The 21982-nt window shown below is 39.0% G+C and overlaps 1 protein-coding gene across 3 annotated transcripts in view; it reads right to left on the minus strand.

Annotated features, from left to right (window-relative positions):
* Positions 1-21982, minus strand: part of rb (adaptor related protein complex 3 subunit ruby) — a 77722-nt gene that overhangs the window by 54506 nt on the left and 1234 nt on the right. For all 3 annotated transcript variants that reach the window (XM_076183481.1, XM_076183482.1, XM_076183483.1), the window contains exons 2-8: positions 16845-16920; positions 16511-16681; positions 12248-12408; positions 9249-9351; positions 6345-6491; positions 3098-3250; positions 1767-1919 (exon numbers count right to left, since the gene is read on the minus strand). In XM_076183481.1, the coding sequence (XP_076039596.1) occupies positions 1767-1919; positions 3098-3250; positions 6345-6491; positions 9249-9351; positions 12248-12408; positions 16511-16681; positions 16845-16920 (964 nt within the window). The remainder of the gene's footprint in view (positions 1-1766; positions 1920-3097; positions 3251-6344; positions 6492-9248; positions 9352-12247; positions 12409-16510; positions 16682-16844; positions 16921-21982) is intronic.

Here is a 21982-nt window from a genome sequence, read left to right on the forward strand (position 1 = left end):
AATCTTCACCCATGCAAGACTTGGTGACACTTCCTTCTACTCAATCACATACACACCCATCTCATCACTTAACTCTGCCACTTGTTCTCCCCCTTTCACCCTCTTGCCACTCTCACTACCTATCACACTCCCAAAACTCAAATTCACCTTTAATGTTGTTTTGTTTCACTAAATACTACCACACACATCTTTTTTCTCTCAAACATACTATCTCCTCTATTTTGCTCTCATCCATCTCACATCCACACTGGATGATCCAATTACTAAGATTCCAGTTAGTCTTATTCACAGACCCCCTTTTCCCTCCATTCTTCTGAGTAGACAGATACAGAAAAGTGGGATTACTAATACCCTCACTCCAACCTATCTATTTGCCATCTACAATGTGTATGAAGGCATAATGGTGACACCCCATCCCCCTCAATAACCACCACAGTGACATTGGAATTAATTGTTACCTAGAGTTTTACTAGACAGAAAATCCACAGCATCATAGTGGCTTTCTGCGCCCTTCAGGTCCTCCCATAAATATCTCTGGGTAGAAATTTCTACTACTGGCTGTGTTATATTTGCGTAGGGTCATTTTTACATCCCCAACTGAAAATGGTTGGGAGTGGAAAGTAGTCATCAGTTGTTTGTTCTCCTTGTTTGAAAATGTGTAAGGTATAAAGTTGGAGTTGAAAGACAGGGATCTTGGACTGAATCCAGAAACCAAATGTCAGCCCCTTGGGCCTGCACACCATGGAGGTTGAAGAATTTTGAAAATAGGCAGTTTCACTGTCCATCTTGCAGACCACCATGGGTAGGTCTACATATACCTGTCATAAGTCCCTGGGTAGGAAAAGGAAGAAATGGAGACTTAGCAGTGGTAAAGGAATGATTCAAGGATGCAATAAAAAGGAGGGATAACAATGGCAACCGCAGAAAAAAATCACAATTCTTCTATAAGAAAATACTTTTCTCTAACAAAGATACATGGCTTTGGTCTACATGGATGCTCCCCAAAAAGTCCCTAAAGTAATGACTGCATATAACCATGCAGTCAATACCCCAATATGAGTATACTCATGTATGTCTTTTTAAACATGGTATTAGCAATCACCAATACTTCCAATACACATCTCCAGCCTTTTTCACCATTTTCATTCCTTCCAGGCACATTATCCTTCCAAATTACACCATCCATTTGTTCCTCTATTCTGTTTTTGTATCAATCTAATAACATATCCAACAATGCAGTAGTGGTCAGAGATGACTCTTCATCTGTAAGGTGCTGAGATGAGAAGGGTGTAAAATGGGTTTTAATATGTAAGAAGTGGGTGTGAGATTTGACACAGACACCTACCTTTTGAGGGCATAATGTATATGTTTAAAATGTAATATTGACAGGCTATACTTGGCCATGTTACTGTAAGTTCATCAATCCATATCAATCCTGTTTAATATCTCACCTCTGCCTCTGATTTCACTTTTATATATGAATGTTCTATGTACCTTTTAACAATATATGCACTTGAGATGCCTGGTTCTTCCACAATTATTTCTTTAAGCTGCCCATATGTTCTGCTGCACAAACCTGTCCATTTTTTTTTTCTTATATAATTTTTCTTCTTGCTCTATGTCCAGAACCTAAAATAACTTCTTCAGCAGGATTTGCCCTAGTATCCTAAATTAAGCCAAGAAATTTTTAACCTCTCCATTCTTCCAACATTTTCCTAAAAAAAATTTCAATCTAATTTTAATCATCCTTTCAACACCCCTTTTACCTTCTTCTTTGTAGACATTGAAGCAATATTGGTGAGAACAACAGCCTGAATCTCACGGTGACATCTCAGAAGGCGGATAAGGGCCTTGGCCACCAGAGAGACCTCATTACGTGGGGCAACATGCTGGTAAAGCTGGGCTACTGCCAAAACCACCTGTCAATATGTAAAGAGAAAAGCTATATAAACAACATGCACACAAAAAAAGAAAGAAAGAAAGAAAGAAAGAAAGAAGAAAGAGATGGAGAGAAAGAGAGAAGAGAGAGAGAGGAGAGGAGAGGAGAGGAGAGAGAGAGAGTGAGAGAGAGTGAGAGTGAGAGAGAGAGAGAGAGAGAGAGAGAGAGAGTGAGAGAGAGAGAGAGAGTGAGAGAGAGAGTGAGAGAGAGTGAGAGTGAGAGAGAGAGAGAGAGAGAGAGAGTGAGAGAGAGAGTGAGAGAGAGAGAGAACCCCCCTCTCCATTCCCTCATGCAGAAAAGGAGAAGACGGGAAGAAATCCCTTTGGGCTGCATCAATTTTTTTCTTATATATACTCCCTCACCCCCATCCCCCACCCACTCCACCTCATGCATCACAGAATCATCCATACACAACCATCTCCTTTCACCCCTATCTTCTGTCCTCTCCTGTCCTTCCTCAACAGACATTCCCCTTTTTCCCAATGCCCCTTTCACCCTATCCATCCATCTCATCCCAGGTCAACCCCTCATGTTCATTCCTTCAACCTGTGCCTTCCACACCCCTTTTACTAGTCTTTCTTCACTCATTCTTTCCATGTGTCCAAACCATCCCAATACTCTTTCATCAACCCTATCTCCCAACTTCCTTTCCACCCCTGTTCTTCTCCTCACATCCTCATTTCTCACTCTATCCAGCCTAGTAACCCCTATCATACTCCTCAGGCATTTCATCTCAAAATACATTCAAACTTCTCTCTTCCTCCATTATGTTCCATGTTTCTGCCCCGTAGTGCTGTCGGCACAATCACTCCTTCATACAATCTCCTCTTAGCATCTATTCCCAAATGTCTATTTCTTATTACACTTTTTATTCCCCCAAGGCATTTACTTGCTCCTCTCAATCTACATTCTACCTCCACCCCCACTCCTCCCTTTCCTGCCACTAGATAAATACATGCATGCATACATAAGAATGAAATTATAACTCTTTTGCTGCACTACAGGTCTTACTTGGCAGAATAAATCTACCTGTTAGCAACCAAAACAAATGTGCAAATTAACAACAGTATTAAAAGGATTTTAATGAAGGAAAATCTCCAAAGTATTAAAGAAATGTCATTGTTACACTTCTGAGAACAAGAGCCGTATATAACTTACAGCAGCATTTCTGCTCTGCAGTAGAGGTTTTGTGTTACGTAACAGGAGGCGGTGGTCAGGATCCATTTGCCGTCGTTTTGGTTCATTTCGGGTCTCCTGTTCTTCCTCGTCATCATAGAAAGGACGCTCCTTCTCGTCTTCCTCAAAACCATCCTTCAGAGTAATTTAACTTCATTAGTTTTTTGTCTAACCTTACAAATCCCTCCCATACCTAGGGGTGCTTTCCCTCTTAGCCTAGTTACTGCTAAACTACTTCATTCATTTCCATGGCACCCCTTCAGTAAGGAACAGACCACAATTATTTCAATTAACCCCTTCCACATCAGGTAGTAGTCATTCAGTTACTATGGCTGCCACCAGGCTATTTCATTTACATGACACCCTTCTGGTGTGGATGGAGTTAAATCTACCTCAACCCCTTTCATACCTATGAGGGTAATCATCCTTTTAATTTGATTGTTCCCAATCTATTTCATCCATCTCTATGGCACCCCTTCAGTAAGGAATGGGTTAACTTATTGGACTATTTGTCCATGTAACAAAGAATGAAACATAATATTCTAAACCTAAACTATATGTTAACCTTCAGTTTTTACATGTGTAACCCATTTGTTTACCAATGTACCATGATGTGTTGATGATGATTGTTTCAACTTTCAAGTATCTATTTATGGATAAACTACAGAAATAGGCTGTATATTTAACCTCCCTTATAAGGGGGGGGAAAAAACCTTTGGTATATGTAAGTTAATATGAAGAAATGGGTCACTGGTATAGTAAATCTGGTCTACAAAACAAGTCTCCATACCTCTGAGTGCACAAAGTTTGAACTACTATAGGGGTCTGGTTTGGGATGAGCTGAACCTAGACTCCTAGCTCAAACCCTGTATTTTCAGTGCAATGAACACTATTGTTTTTAAACAAATAATCAATCATTTTTTGTTTGTTTTTGTTTTTCATTATTCTTTATGCAGTAGGTTATGCAGATTTATGGGATAGGAGGAAAGCTTTTGGGAGCTGTCAAGAGTTTTTATGAGAGTGGTAGAGCTTGTGTCAGGATTGGAAATGGAGAGAGTGAGTGGTTTGAGGTAAAGGTGGGACTTCGTCAAGGATGCGTTATGTCGCCCTGGCTCCTTAACTTATACATGGATGGGGTGGTGCGAGAGGTGAATGCAAGGGTAGTGGGTCAGGGATTAGAGATGGTTAAAGAAAATGGAGAAAAGTGGGAGGTGAGCCAGCTGTTGTTAGCGGACGACACTGCGCTTGTGGCAGGATCGGTGGAGGGATTGAGGAATCTGGTGGCAGAGTTTGGGATAGTATGTGATAGAAGAAAGCTAAAGATTAATGTGGGTAAAAGTAAGGTGATGAGATGTACAAGGGGTGAAAGTGGCAGTAGACTGGAAGTGAACATTAAGGGAGAGCGACTGGAGGAAGTGGATAGTTTTAGATACTTGGGTGCAAGTGTAGCAGGAAAAGGTGGAGTGAAGGTGGAGGTAGAATGTAGATTGAGAGAAGTGAGTAAATGCCTTGGTGGATTAAAGAGTGTAATGAGGAATAGACATTTAGGAATGGATGCTAAGAGGAGACTGTATGAAGGAGTGATTGTGCCAACAGCACTGTATGGGGCAGAAACGTGGAACATAAGAGAGGAAGAGAGAAGGAGTTTGAATGTGTTTGAGATGAGGTGTCTGAGAAGTATGGTGGGGGTTACTAGGCTGGATAGAGTGAGAAATGAGGAGATGAGGAGGAGAACAGGGGTGGAAAAGGAGCTGGGAGATAGGGTTGATGATAGAGTATTAGGATGGTTTGGACACATGGAAAGAATGAGTGAAGAAAGACTAGTAAAAGAGGTATGGAAGGCAGATGTGGAGGGAGTGAACATGAGGGGACGTCCTAGGATGAGGTGGATGGATGGGGTGAAGGGGGCTTTGGGGAAGAGGGGAATGTCTGTTGAGGAGGGAAGGGAGAGGACGGAAGACAGAGGTGAGTGGAGAATGGTTGTATATGGATGATGTTGTGATTGCATGAGGAGGAATGGGCGGGGGGGGGGGGGGTGAGGTAGTATGTGTGAGCAAATTTTGACGCAGCCCGAAGGGATTTCTCCCCGTCCTCTCCTTATATGCAAGGGGGGACGGAGAGGGGGGGTCGCCGATTAAATGAAGCAGCCTTGCTGTGGATGTGCTGTGTCTTGCGACACTGCTTCTGACCCAGGGCGGTGGGCAAGGTGCAGGGATGACCCGTCATCCAGGAGGTGCTCAGATGAGAAGGAAAGGTGGGAGGGATGTGGAGTGTATTTAGGGATGAAATGGGTGGGAGTGTTTTTATGCCTTTCCCTTTTTGGCTACCTCCCTTGAAAGGGGGAAAAAGCCTTGGTATATGTATGTATGTATGTATGTATGTATTATTCTTTATAGTAAATTGGTTCTTAACAGTTTATTTTTAACTCATTCCAATCATGAATTTCGTCCCTTTGAAAACAGTGCATATGAATGAGTCAACCCCCTCATTTCAGTATACAAAAAAATAAATAAATAAATAAATAAATAAATAAATATATATATATACTATTACTTGAGGATATACTGTCTATCAAAAAACATCATGTGAGGATGGAGCCTTTATTAGTATGATGTTTCACTTGTTAAAGCTTATTCAAGTGCATGAAAAAGTTGTAACATATGAAACATACTAATAAAGGCTCCATCCTCATCACATGGTGTTTATTTCTATAGACTTGTTGGCAACTGCCACTCTCATACAGGATATATGTATCGATATTAAAACATTCAATAGTTTTGTTGAGTCCCTGTATATACAACACTACAAAATATGTTTTTACAATGAATAATACACAATAAACTTAATGCTTCTATACAATAAACTTGTCATAGCATATTTCATACTTATTGGAACAGATGTGGTCACATGAACCTGATACAGATTCATATGGAATGGTATGTGTGTAATCTCAAACACAAAAAATTTCACAACTATAGTACTAAACTGAACTGCATACCTATACAAATCATAATTCTATCTCACACTATACTATACAGACACATGTTGATATACCAGTTGCCATACACCACCAGCAACCATTGAAAAAATCTATGCAACTGTTTCAACTTCATTAATCTACAATTACACCTAACCTGCAAACATTTAGAAGCTGCAGTTCATTAACTCTTGAATTTTCCTAACCTTATCATGTGCCTCAACAAACAAATGAATCAATATAAATACTTACTCCAGCATTTGGGTCGATGAACTGTGTTCGTGCATATCGTGTCAACATGTTGATAATGATAACTTGACCCCATTCCTCCACATCCACTAACAAGTTGCACAGTTTTCGGTAATTCTTATGAATTAAGTCAATCCGTTCTGGGCAGACCTGGTGTGAAAATTTAAAAATTCATCAGTCATTAGAGATACAAATCAAATATACAGTATACTACATCCTCATTAAGGGAAAAAACTCAACCTCTAGAAACTCTATCATCCTTTAAATACTAATACACACATGCTCTTAAGTACAAGTCTACATAACTCCACCTATCACCTGGAGTAAACCTACATCTACCTTATTACACCCTAAGTGCAGAAAGAGACAGTAAAACTGTGTCAAATGATGTACAATGAGTAGATATATTTGATACTATTGCTATTGCCACTGATGAACTACGTGAACCAGACTTACACCCTCTCATTAATCAATGCAGAAGTTGCAGTGCTGGACCTGCCACTGGAGGTGGAAGATGATTGGATTTAGGCCAAATGGACTATCAATGACCTACAATCAACCCGAAACCAGTGCCAGTTCACAACCCAGATTGCCCTCCCCACCTCCACAATGAGGAGCAGCCCCAACAGGCAAATACCTGGTCATAAACTCACTATTCATGAACCCTTCCACTCATCTCAATCTATCTCCCTCTCCTCCATTCCCTTTTTTGTATATAAGATCCTATTAGCCAGAGACAAAAAAACCAACCCAGGCCTGTACACATACCCCACATGTTCAAAATCAAACACACACATGCATGAAATATTATACATGTCATTCTTGGTTCCACCTCACTCTCCAACACAAACCAGTGTATGGTATGAGTGTTGTTAATATAGAGGCATAGTATGTATTTGTGTTCCACTGTCCAATTGGTGAGAAGTGTGGCTGTAGATTTGGTTGGGCCTATTTTGAGTCTATTTGTAGTGAACCAGGTGTTGAGTGTGTTGAGGTATGGTTGTAGTATTTACGCAGCTTCGTAAGAAGAGATTTGTATTTTTGAGATGTCAGGTGTGGGCATATTGTGCATGTATGGATTAAACAGTGTAGGGGATAGAATTGAGCCCTATGGTACTCCATTCTTGAAGTTTCTGATGTGCAATGATTGGCCATTATATGACACAAAGGCATTTCTACCTACCAGATAATTAGCAGCCATCTTTTGGTACTGTTGTGCATGTTTGTATTATATATTTTGTTTGTGAGATTGTGATGGGAGATGGCATCAAAAGCTTTACTAATGTCAAGTGTTCTGAGAAGTGTTCTGTGTGAGGACTTATCTGAGTTGATGTCATTGAAAACTCTTTGTATGATGTTTATCAGAAGAGTGTTTGAGGAGTGTAGTGGTCTAAAACTGTGTTGTGATTCAGCAAGGGGAGTATGTGGTGTGACAAGTTGTAGTATGAGGCATTCTATGACTTTGGAGGGGGTACAGAAGTGTAATTGGGCAGTGTGATGCTGGAACTGTTAGATCCTTGTTGGGTTTGGGGGTGGTGATGATTTCCCTACATTTCCAGATGCCAGGTGTGGTGTTGTGTGAATAGATGTAGTTTGCAATGTTGGTGAATGTGTGTATACCATGTGGTCCAAGGTGTTTCAGATGGATATTACTTGACATGAGTCACACAAACACTTGCCAAAGCCTCCACAAACACAACACACCCACACACACCAAAAAACATCAAAACAACACCCAAATACCTATATCACACAAATATTCTGTTCTCTTCCTCCACAACCATCAGATATCAGACTTTAGAAGCATATCCATAATATCACTCACTGCTCCATCAACAAACTGAAAGACAACAAACTGCTGCATGCCAGACCCCCTGATATCTATCACTCTGAATCCTCTCTCCCCTCAAAAGACAGAGTCCACATGGCCAAGCTGCAATGTGCCCACCATCCAGCCTTTCTAAGCTACCAGAAGAGGCTAGATGACTGCATCACAGATAACTGTCCAGAATGCAACATCTCACCCCATACTATACAACACATTATGGAAGACTGCATTGTACACAATCACACAGGGAGATGGGATTGCTTGGCCAGACATTCTAAGGAATGAAAACAACAACACAAACCAGTACATAAAGAACTAGAGGTACAACCATCACACAACACAACACACACACATTATCTATCTACATACCAAAGGCCAACCAAGGCACACACCCACTCTCACCCACCACCCATTATTTCCTTCTCATCTTAGCTCCTTGTGGAAGAGGGATCATCCACCTCCTGACCACTGCCTGGGTAAGAAGCAATGCAGTAAAACAGCACATCCACAGCAGGGCTGCTTCATTTGCAAAGTAACCTACCCTCCTCATCCCCTCATATATAGAAAATATAGAATACATGGAAAATTTCCTTCAGGCAACATAAAAATATCATCCATACACAGCCTTCTCCACTTAAACCTATCCCCTGCCTTTTCCCTTCACTCCTCAACAGACATTCCCTCTTCCTCAAAGCCTCTTTCACCCCATCCATCCACTCTTGGTCATCCCCTCAAGTTCACTTTGTCCACCATTGCTTTCCACACTCTGCACATCTGCAAGGGAGACACGGGGCAATGGAATGATTGATTGATTTGGCAATCTCCTCCACTTTTTTTTTTTTACTAACAAACAGCAACTATTCCCCTTTTACTCATCAGTGAACATTAGAAAAAAAAATACAATGTGGACAACTGCCCAACTTTTCTTCCTAAAGAGGTCTATGGAAGAACCCAAGGACTGTTGCTTGCCATTGTGGAGCTTCAGGTTTCTAGTTTATGAAACCTAAGATCAAAATTATTATCATTATCATACTGCTGTTGCACATGATAAGAAAAAGAAAAAATAGGTACCCACTTACTTCTTCAAAGGCCATGACAGCAGAACCAACAACTAGAGTGGTTTTATCTGACAATAGCTTCTCAATCACTTGCATCAGTTCATCCTTCTGCTCTGGATCAAGACTAAAACCAAATATTACATTCATTAACATTTTTCAAATTACTTATGTTTTATGAATAGCTTAACAAACAAATCTCTCAGTATTTATACCCATTTATGACTCTGTGCTATTACCAATACAAACAAGTATTGTTTCAGTCAGAAAATAGTAAAACATCTGCTACCCAGTAAACAGCATGTCTAAATAGTATGTGAGAAGGAGGATTGATGTGTTGGCATCAAGTGAAACTAAGCTGGAAGGGAGGGGTGAGTCTGAATTTAGGAGTATAGTGGGGAGGGTGTCAGGAGTGAGAAGACAAGGGAGGGAAGGAGTGGCTATACTAGTAAGTGAAGAGATAGGAAAGTGTGTGGTGGAATGGAAGGAGGTTTCTTTAAGGTTAAGGTGGATGAATGTGAAACTGAGAAGGGAGATGTGGATTTTTGTAAGTGCATAGGGATCTGGTAGTAAGAAGAGTGCAGAGGAAAGGGAGTTTTTTTTGGATTGAAATGAGTGCATAGAGAGTTTTGGGAGGAATCTCAATGCTAGAGTACAGGATGAACAATTAGAGTGGTTGGGAAGTTTGGAGTGTTAGGCAAAACTTATTGTGGAGAATTAATGGTGGAGATGTGTTTAGAAAGAGATTTGATGATAGCTAACACAGTGTTTAGGAAAAAAGTCAAGCATACAAAATATAATCAAGACGCCGGCATCCTCATATACCCACTTGCTTCCCATGACGCCTGCATAAGTGTCACCATATGAAAGGGGTTAAAGATAACAGACCTAGTACTTTTAGTCTTTCTTCATATGGCTTATCTGTTAGGCTGAGGACCAGTTTGTTTGCTGCCTTTTGTATTCTCTCAATCTTATTTATATCCTTCATTCTGTGCAGAGACCATACTATGGACACATATTCCAGTCTTGGATGGATCAGGGTTTTGATGAGTTTTTTCATTATCACTCCATCCATATAGTAGAAGACCACTTTAATCTTCTGCAGCAGTCTGCATGTCTCTCCCACAATCTTGCTGATATGTCTGTCAGGTTCCAGGTTTTTTTTATCAACACTCCCAAGTCTTTCTCCTCTTTTGCCTTTTGCTGCTATTGCCCACTTATACTTTACATGTCTTGGTATTGAACTTCATTTCCCATTTATGGCTACATGCAAAAATAGTATCTAGATCTTTTTACAATAGTCTACCATCCTCCTCATTTTTCACTCTTCTCACAATTTTTGAGTCACCAGCAAAACATATTGACATAGCTTGTTGTTCCTTCATTCATGTCACTGACATAGACAAGAAACATTATTGCTGCAAGTAATGAACCTTGTGGTACTCCACTCATTACTGCTCTCTATCTTGACATCTTATCCTTTACTACTCTCCCTATGTATCTCTCCTTCAAAAAGTCTTTCATCCATTCTAGTAGCTTGCCACTCAGTCCTCCAATGTGCTCCAATTTCCACATAAGTTGACTGTGAGGTACTTTATCAAATGCCTTCTCTAGGTCAAGATACATGCAGTTTACACATCCCTCTTTCTCTTGTAGTGCATCAATCACTCTCAAGTAAAAATTTAAAAGGTCCAACACAGATGACCTTCCAGATCTTAACCCCTTCCATACGGGGCCGCACACGTAGGCGTCATGAGGAGCAAGTGGGTACACGATGATGCCGACGTCGGCGTCCTGATTATATTTATTGTAGTCGTACCTACGTAACCTCCATTCTCTCTAAACTGGCTTCATCACTGTCTTTATTTTTTATAATGCGATTATCATGACGCAACATCGCACGTCAGACAGCTAATGCTGCCAGACGTGCGATGTGCCCCGGAGTGAAGAGGTTAAGCCAAACCATCAGAATGTTCATCTCTTTAAGGTATTTGATCCATTGATCTTTCACAATCCTTTCACATAATTTCACTATTGTGCTGGTTAGTGATACTGGCCTATAATTCAATAGTGTCTCCTTGTTTCCACTTTTGTGAATTGCCACCATTTTCCAATCAAGCAGCACAATGCCTTCATTCACTGAACATGTAATAAGACTGGATCTCGTATATGCTGTCTTGAAAAATCAAGCAACAGTAAATTTGACAAGATGTAAACATATATAAAATTACACATGATGCCTCATTACCAGCACCCTTGTTTTCTGTCAGCACTATAGAACTCAGGGTCACTCATGCTTGAATAATGGTACACCTGTGTTTCTAAGGCTCCATCTTTGTTTAGACATACATCAATAATTAATCCATCTATAGTGAAGAAAGGTTAGTAAAAGAAGTGTGAAAGGCAGAGGTGGATGGAGTGAATATTAGGGGGAAACCGTGGATGAGATGGATGGAGTAACAGGGGCTTTGGGAAAGAGCAGGATATCTGTTGAGGAAGGATGGGACAAGACAGAAGATAGGGGTGAGTGGAGAATAGTTGTGATGATGGTGTGATGTATGGGAGTGGATGGGGGATGGGGGGTTAGGGAGTATGTGTGAAGGATATTTTTGACACAGCCCAAAAGGATTTCTCCCCAACTTCTCTTTTTCTGCATGAGGGGATGGAGGGGGTTGCTGATTAAATGAAGCAGCTTTGCTATGGATGTGCTATGTCTTGCTGCATTGTTTCTGACCTAGGGCAATAGGCAAGATGCAGAGATGGCCCATCATCTAGGAGGATTCAAGAAAAGAGGGACACAGGGGTGATGAATGGGAGTGGAGTGTGTGGGGATGAAATGGGTGGGAGTGAATTTATGCCTTTTGACTTTGGCAACCTCCCTTGTTAGGGGGAAAAGGCCCTTGTTATATCTATAGTTATGTCTATAAATTGTACTACCTATTATAATTTACATGCTATATTAGCTCATGATTTCCCTAAACAGAGGTCACAGAAAAACATTGAAAAAAGTACATTCTATGTACCTGTATAATTTTGGAATGGCATGTGCTGCTGTTTTGCGCACATATGGGGACATGTCACATACTGCATCCTTTATAGCCAACATCATAATAGGCACAATAACAGGCACTCGGATGCTGGACAGCACTCTCAATGCTGACCCTCTAATCAGCTGGTTTGGGTCCTGTTCAATAAAAATAAAAATAAATCTTACTAATTTTCATGGTAATTATATGTTATTATCATAGTAAGTGCTTTACTTAATGATAGCATACTTTTTTTATAACAAGCAAGATACACATACATAATACACTCGTCCCTTGATTTAATGGACCAAAAAAGGGGAGGAGAGAATGCCTGTCCAATAAACTGAATAAATTCAACATATTTACTGTATTTTGAAACAAATCACTTGTAACAACGAAGTCTTTTCAAAAATAAAACCTGGCCATCACAAGCCTCAATCCAGGGTCCATCAGATTCATCAGATGGACGACTGAGGCTCATGACGGCCAAGTTTGATCCTTTGATATTTACTGTAATTCAATATCACACTTGCCATGGATTGTGAGGATGGATTCTTGAAATGCAATGATTGTATAGTGTGTGTATTTACCTAATTGTAGTATACAAGGACAAATGCTCATTTGGTCCCATCTCCTATTCCCTAATTTCTAACAAACCTACACTCAAATTCATGTATGGTTCCAACTTAATCTATATCCTTGATTTCCAATTATCATATTTAGATTTGAACTCATGTCTTGTTTAAGGATGGGCTTTTGCTGCTATTGCCCATTCGTAGTATTTTGCATTTTTTGGTTTAGAACTCATTTCCCATTCCTGGCTACAAGCAAAAATAGTATCTAGATCTTTTTGCAATATTCTACATTCTCCTCATTTTTCATTCTTCTCATGATTTTTGCATCATCTGTAAACATGTTGGCATAGCTTGTTGTTCCTTCCATTATGTCATTGACATAGACAAGGAACATTACTGTAGGGAAGAGGCCAAACGCAGAGTATGGGAGTCCAATATATTTACGTTTCGCCCAGCAGGGCTTCTTCAGAAATAACATCGATGAAAAACATTTTACTCCTTATATAGCCCGAGCCTTGCGGGGAGAAACAAACATTTAAATGGTGTTTGTTTCTCCCAGCAAGGCTCGGGCTATATAAGGAGTAAAATGTTTTTCATCGATGTTATTTCTGAAGTGGGCAAAACGTAAAATATATTGGACTCCCATACTCTGCGTTTGGCCTCTTCCCTACAGAGCTGTTGCAGTCATTGCTGCTTTTACTCATCAAGAAACGTTATTGGTGCAAGCAATGAACCTTGTGGAACTCCATTCATTACTGCTCTCCATCTTGACATTTTGTCCTTTCCTACTGTCCTCATGAATCTTTCTTTCAAAAAGTCTTTAATCCATTCCAGTAGTGCAACTTTCAGTCCTCCAACATGCTCCAATTTCCACACAAGTCGACTGTGAGGTACTTTATCAAATCCCTTTTCAAGGTCAATGTACACCCAATCCACCCACTCCTCTCTCTCTTGCAGCACATCACTCTTGAGTTAAAGCTTAAAAGGTTTGACACACATAACCTTCCAGATCTGAAGCCAAACTGTCTCTCAGAATGCTCTTCTTTTCAAGATATTTGGTCCATCAATTTTTCACAATCCTTTCACATGGGCTGGTTAGTGATACAGGCCAATAATCTAGTGGTGTTTCCTTGTTTCCACCTTTGTGAATTGGCACCACGTTTCCCCTTTTCCAATCAAGTGGCACAATGCCTTCTTTCAATGAACATGTAATAAGAATGTGGATCTTGTCCACTAGTTGTTCCCTATATCCTTTAAGTATCCAGTTTGAGATCCCATCAGGTCCTGAAGCTTTTGTCACATCAAATGATCCTAGGAGATTGAGCACTTCTCTCACATCTACAATCACATCTGCTAAACCTGGTTTTTTGCTCCCCTCACTTTTCTCCAAAAAATTGCGCTCTTTTGTGAAGATCAACTGGAAACTTTCATTCATTATATCTGCCTGAACTGAGGCCTCTTCAAAGACCCCAAAGTCTATGATTAACTTGGTGATTTCTTCTCTGTGTCTCAATTTATTATTCATAAACCTGTAAAGCAGTTTTGGTTCATCTTTGCATTTATCCACTACACCTCTTTCAAAATTGCTTTCTTCCTCCCTACAAATTCTTGTAGAGTCATTCCTAGCATGTTTGTAAGCTTCTTTTGTTTTACTGCTTCTTTTCTTCCTCCATTTTCTACAAGCCACATCCCTGGCCTTTTTCGCAATCTCACACTTTTTGTTAAACCAGTCCTGTTTTTGCTTCTTTTCTCTAGTCTTTGGCACATGTTTCTTCACTCCTAGGTTGTAAATGTCAAGAAAGATTTCCCATTTCCTCCATATTCCTGTGGTATTTGAGTGTGTGTGTGTGTGTTTATCTAATTGTAGTACACAGGAAAAGGAGCAATGCTCGTTGGGTCCCACCTCCATCTCCTATGTAGCCTCAAATTCATGTACAGTTCCAACTTAATCTATATACTTGATTTCCAATTATCATATTCAGATTTGAACTTGTGTATTGTTTGAGCTTGGGCTATATCACTTCCTAAGCTATTCCAAGTATTTATGCATCTATTTGGAAAACTGTATTTCTTCACATCATTCAGACATGTGGTATTTCTTAATTTGCTCCCATGCCCTCTTAAATCCCTACCTTCTTTAATCAGGAGATCTCTTCTGTCAATGCAATCTATCCCCTTCAGTGACCTGAATACTGTAATCATATCACCTCTTTTGTTTTGATCTTTCAAAATTCGCAGACCCAGTACTTTTGTTTCTCCTCATATGATTTATTTGATAGGCTGGTGACCTGTTTGTTTGCTGTTCTTTGTATTCTCTCAATTTTACTTATATCCTCCACTCTGTGTGGGAACCATACTACTGACACATCCTGTCTTGGAAGGATCAGGGTTTTGATGAGTTTTTTCATCATCTCTTCATCCATATTGTGAAATGCCAATTTGATCTTCTGCAGTAGTCTGTACATATTTCCCACAATTTTGCTGATATATGTATCAGGTGATAGGTTGTCTTTTATCAACACTCCCAAATCTTTCTCCTCTTTTGCTTTTGCAATGGATTCACTTCCCAAGGAGTAGTTTGAGGATGGCTTTTTGCCACCATTGCCCATTTCCAGCACTTTATATTTTTTGGTATTGAAATTCATTCCCCATTCTTGGCTATATGCAAAAACAGTGTCGAGATCTTTTTACAACAGTTAACTGTCCTTGTTTTTCACTCTTCTCATAATTTTTGCTTTATATGCAAACATGTTGGCAAAGTTTGTTGTTCCTTCCATTATGTCATTGACATAGACAAGAAACATTATTGGTGCCAGTAATGAACCTTGCAGTACTCCACTCATTACTGCTCTCCATCTTGACATCTTTTCCTTTACTACTCTCCTCATGTATCTTTCCTGCAAAAAATCTTTCATCCATTCTAGTAGTTTCCTCTCAATCCTTCAACACGCTCCAATTTCCACATAAGTTGACTGTGAGGTACTTTGTCAAAGGCTTCTCAAGGTTGAGGGGCACACAGTTCACCCACTCTATCTCTTGCAGTGCATCAATCACTCTCAAGTAAAAGCTTAAAAGGTTTGACACACATAACCTTTCAGATCTAAAGCCAAACTGTCAGAATGCACATATTTTCAAGATATTTGGTCCATCAATCTTTCACAATCCTTTCACATGATTTCAATATTGTGCTGCTTAGTGACACAGGCATATAATTCAGTGGTGTCTCCTCATTTCCACCTTTGTGAACTGGCACCACTTTTGCCCTTTTCCAATAAGGCAGCACAATGCATTCTTTCAATGAACATTAAATATGACTGCAAATCTTGTCTGCTAGTTGTTCCCTACATCCTTAAGTATCCAGTTTGAGATCTTGTCAGGTCCTGAAGCTTTTGTCACACCCAATGATCCCAAGAGATTGAGCACTTACCTAACACACACACACACACACACATATATATATATATATACATATATATATACATATATATATACATATATATATATATATATAAAGAGGTGAGATAAAGAGATAATAGTAATAAAAAATAAAATCAATAAACTAGAACAAATATAAACATATAAATACAAATCTTCCTGAAATCTGTGTAAGCATAATGTTAAATTGTGTAATTCCACACAACAGAAATCTCAATATATACAACCCATACTCAAACATGCTGCATACCTTCAAGGCACGTTGAAAGGTGGAAATGGATAAGAGAGCAAGGTCTTGCTGTTCCTCTGCATACCGCACAAGGTAAACATAGACGAGTTTCTTGACTTCCAAATTATTGCTCACCACATTTTTCACTACAGCAGGAAACAAGTCAGATGCATCTCTTCCTTTAGCAACCATCTGAGTAAAAAGATAATCAATGTTTTGAGTTATGTCTATGAACATATATATCTAAAAATTCCATAAGACCAATTTAAAAGAAAAAAAATTGGGAAAAAAATTCTTAGATGAACTATATTACAACTTTCATCTACTGTTATATTTCACTTTTGAATATGCTTACCCCAATTATCCTCTTCATAGCCTCAAGTTTCAAACCATCTTTGTTGCCATCCAGCATTTGTTTCAGATCTTCATGCCTGAAATACAGACTCCATTGAAATATTATGTAAGAAGAAAAAAAATGGATGGAAATATAGAAATTCTTAAAAAAATAATAATAATAATAAATAAATAGATAAATAAAATGAGCACACAAAGTATAACTGAAGTTCAGCAATGCACCAATACCACATGACTATCTATATACCATGAGCTTTTCCCCCTTACAATGGAGGTAGCCAAGTCAAAGACATGTACCTACTCCCACCCATTCCACTCCATTCCCCTTCTCATATCAGCTCCTCATGGATTACGGGCCATCCCCATATCCCGCCCACCACCCTGGGTCAGAAACAATGCCACAAGACACAAGACACAGCACACCCACAGTAAGGCCTCTTCACTTAATTGGTGACCTGCCCTCTCCATCCCCTCATGAAGAATAAGAGAAGATAGGGAGAAACCCTTCAGGCTGCATCAAAATATCATTCATACATAAACAACCCCTACCCCTCCCTAACTTGCATAACAGTATCATCTATACACGGTCACTCTCCACTCATCCCTATCTCATGCCTTCTCCCTTCCTTCCTCACGAGACATTCCCCTCTTGCTTAACAACCCCTTCACCCCATCCAATTCATCCTTGGTCATCCCCTCATGTTCACTCCCTCCACTTCTGCCTTCAACATCTCTTTTACTAATCCTCCATCACTCATTCTTCCACGTGTCCAAACCTTCCCAATAATCTTTCATCACCCTTATCTATCACCTTTTCCACTCCCACTCTCCTTCCCACCTCCTCGTTTCTCACTCAATCCAACCTAGTAACTCCTACCACACTTCTCAGACATTTCATCTCACATTTAAACTTTTCCTCTCTGCCTCTCTTAAATTCTAAATCTCTGCCCCATACAATGTTGTCAGCACAAACACCTCTTCACACAATCTCCTCTTTGCATCCATTTACAGATGCCCAGACACCAGATATGACACTTCCTAAATTCAAGACATCTGTTCACTGCTCATAACTTTCACGAGTTTGTCATGCAATTCTTATCTTGGCAGCCATCATCATGACATTTCATTGGAAAATACTAAGCCTACTTGTCTCCTCCTTGGAATTAACAATCAATTAGAGATTAAATTTTTTGCTAATATCAGTAATTAACTGAACTATTAAGCCAATATTTTCAGCTGTACAAGGCATATTGTTTACACTTTCCTTGGAATCAATTAGAAACTAAATGTTTAGCTAATACAGGATTAGTAATTACAGTACAGTATTAGTAATTAACCAGACTATTCAGCAAATATTTTCAGCTGCAATAGGCATATACATTTTCCTTAAAAATATATATATAAATATATATATATATATATATATATATATTGATACCTTGTTACTTGAATTTAATTTGTTCCTGGAGGTGGTTCAACTAATGAAAATTCGAGTAACAAATTAATCAATTGCTATTAAATTCTATCTCTCTCTCTCTCTCTCTCTCTCTATATATATATATATATATATATATATATATATATATATATATATATATATATATATATATATATATATATATATATGTATGTATATACACACACACATACAAGAAGGGCTTTTTCCCCCTTACCAGGGAAGTGGGCAAAGTCAAAAGGCATATACCCAAAACTTCACTCATTTCATCCCCACCCATTCCACTCCCATCCACACCATTTCATCCCTCTCATCTTAGCTCCTCACATGTGGATGGTGGATCATACATGTTTACTTCTCAGACATTTCATCTCAAATACATTCAAACATTTCCTCTCTGCCTCTCTTAAATTCTATGCCTCTGCCCCATACAGTGTTGTTGGCACAATCACCCCTTCGTATAATCTCTTCTTTGCATGCATTACCACATGCCTATTTCTCATTAAACTTTTTACAAAGAATTACAGAGGTGGAGCATGCCGACAGGAGACTTTCTGGTCCATATCTAGGTCGGATGCAAAAAAAAAAAAATCATAATAAATGAATAAATAAAAACGATAATAATGTAAATAACAAATAAAATACATAAATAAATGCATAGGTATAGTTAAATAATAAACAAACAGGTAAATAGTAAATAATAATAAATTGACATATAACTAATAATAAATGAGAATCAAACAGACAAATGATAAAACAAAAACAAATAACATAAAATAAATGATAATCATTACAGCATCTTGCTTAGGTGTTTATCTAAATGATTCTTAAAGCTTTGAACTGAACTACATTGCACTGCCTCTGCAAAAAGTTTATTCCATTCATTAACTACACAGTTGGCGAAGTTGTTTCTACCAACTTCCAAATTGAATCTATTTCCAGACAATTTGAGACCATTGTTTCTTGTCTGATTCTCATTCAGTGTGAACATTTTATCACATGTGATGTTGTCAATTCCCTTTAGAATCTTAAAAACCTGTATCAAGTCACTTCTGAGTATACGCTTTTATAGGGAAAACAAATTCATATGTTTTTGTCAATTTTCGTATGATTTATTTTTGATATTTGGAATCAGTTTTGTGGCTCGCCGTTGTACTTTTTCCAATCTGTCATTGCCTTTAATGAGATTTGGTGACCATACAGAAACAGTATATTCCAAATGTGGACGAACTAATGATTTATATAGCTTGTTCATGAGTGACGGACTTTTGAAGTCAAAAGATAGCACAATCAGTCCTAGAATCTTATTTACTTTCTCAGAGGCTGAAATACACTGCTTGAATGATTTGAGATTGTTACTGATAATTACGCCGAGATCTTTTTCACTATTCACTTTTGTTAACGAATTTCCAAATAACTTGTAATCCCCTGAGGCACTGACTTGCTTCTCTCAATCTACAAATTACCTGCACCTCCACCCCTCCCTTTCCAGCCACATGTGACCCCAAACACCTAAAGCTATCCACTTCTTCCAGCCTCTTTCTTTAAGTCTTACTTTGAAATTATTGCCATCCCCTCCCCTTGTACATCTCACCACCTTACTTTTACCCACATTTACCTTCAACTTTCTCCTATTGCATAACTTCCCAAGTGCTGTCACTAACTCCATTAATCCCCCCTCTGACCCTGCCACAAGTGCAGTATCATCAGCAAACAACAGGTGGCCCACTTCCCATTTTTCTCCATGTGCTTTAACTATCCCCAGTCCCCTGCCCATTACCCTTGCATTTACCTCCCACACGACCTGATCCATGTACACATAGAACAGCCATGGCAACATGACATCCCTGGAACATTCCCACCTTTGTCTCAAACCCCTCTCTGTCTCCATTTCTAGTTCTAACACAAGTTCTACCACTCTCATAAAAACTTTATTGTCCTTAACCCCTTCCATATGGTGACACCTACATAGGCGTCATGAGGAGCAAGTGGGTGCGCGAGGCTGCCATATCAGCATCTTGATTATATTTATTATAGTTGTACCTGCATGACCCCCATACTTTGTAAACTGGCTTCATCATATTTTCTATGGTTATCAAAATTCACGGGGGAAAGAGAGAACGATCGATACAGTGGTGACTTTATTTTTTATAATGCGAGTATTATGATGCAACATCGTACGTCTGGCAGCTAATGCTGCCCACGAGATTTTGGCCTGGAGTGAAGTGGTTAACAGCTTTCCCCCAATCCCATGTATTACCAAAGCCTCCCACAGTGCCTTCCTATCCACCCTGTCATAAGTCTTTTTCAAATCCATAAAGGCCTAAAGAACTGTGTTTTGCTACATTGCTTCTGATACCCAGGGCAGTGGACAGGATATAGGACTTACCCATCATCTGTAAAGAGCTAAGCAGGAGGAAAGGGTGATGGTTGGGAGTGGCATGGGTGGGAGTGGGTACATGCCTTTCAACTTGACTACTTCCTTTGTAAGGAGGAAAAACCCCTTGGTATATAGATAGATGGTGGAAACATGTCCATGTGTATTTTCCAAGAGAGGAGTATCATTTGTTGGGTCCCATCTCCTACTCTATTTATCACACCTAGCCTCAAATTCATGTACAGATTCCAACTTAATCTATATCTCTGATTTCCACTGATCATATTTTGGTTTGAATTCATGTATTACTTGAACTTGGAATCATCACCCTCATAAGTGTTTATGCACCTATATAGAAAACTGTATTTCTTCACATCCTTTTGATATGTGGTCTTTCTCAACTTGTTTCCATGACCTCTTAACCTCTTCAATTTGAGTCAAATATTTGTGCGCACATCAGGTTGCCTGATGTACGATGATGCATCAAATACACACATTACAAAATATATAGTTACTGCTTTTATATTCGTTCTCTATCACCCTGAATAAATATAATGTCACAGAAAATGTGATCAAGCCTGTTCAAAGAATATGATGGGTCACTCAGCTACAACTACAAAATAAATATGATCAGGAAGCCAACCCCAGCATCCTCATATACCCCATTTATGGCTCATGACATGTACAGGGGCATCATCACATTCAAGAGGTGTGTGACCATTGGAAACCACTTTTTCTTTACCAAGAGGCACATTCCCCACCCTAAACCTCCAGTGCTCTCCTTATTCTATGGTAATAAAAATCAAGTGTTTTCAGTAAAAACTACCTAAACTGAGTAGAAAAGAAGATGCAAATACTTTAATTCATAAAATAACCAGCATCATCATAACTCATTATGTATGGTATTTCAGTTCAATTCCAGAATAGGTAAGATTACAGAATCACACAAACGTGGATATTCAACATGAAATTTACTTTGTCCAAAAGCTCCTAACCTAATATAAGCTGACCAGTATTCTTTTAAATGAACACCTACACAATATAGCTTTAGAAAATTAAATATTAATTTTACAAATTAAAATACATCATAATAAATATTTTCCTTGGTAGAAATCAATAACAGAAAATATTGCTAAAAGCTAAGCACAAACGACTCATTTAGATACCATCTATGTTGTGACAGATTCAGAGGTCGAAGATGACAAAAATAACCCTGATGACCTCTAGAACTGCAAGTAATGCATTATTAAATGCAAGTTAGGTTAAGTAGGTAGGTCAAGTTGGGTAGGTTAGGTTAGGTCAGAAT

The sequence above is a fragment of the Oratosquilla oratoria genome, chromosome 4, assembly GCF_046742065.1.
Source record: "Oratosquilla oratoria isolate Oo_2021 chromosome 4, ASM4674206v1, whole genome shotgun sequence".
NCBI classification, from domain to species: domain Eukaryota; kingdom Metazoa; phylum Arthropoda; class Malacostraca; order Stomatopoda; family Squillidae; genus Oratosquilla; species Oratosquilla oratoria.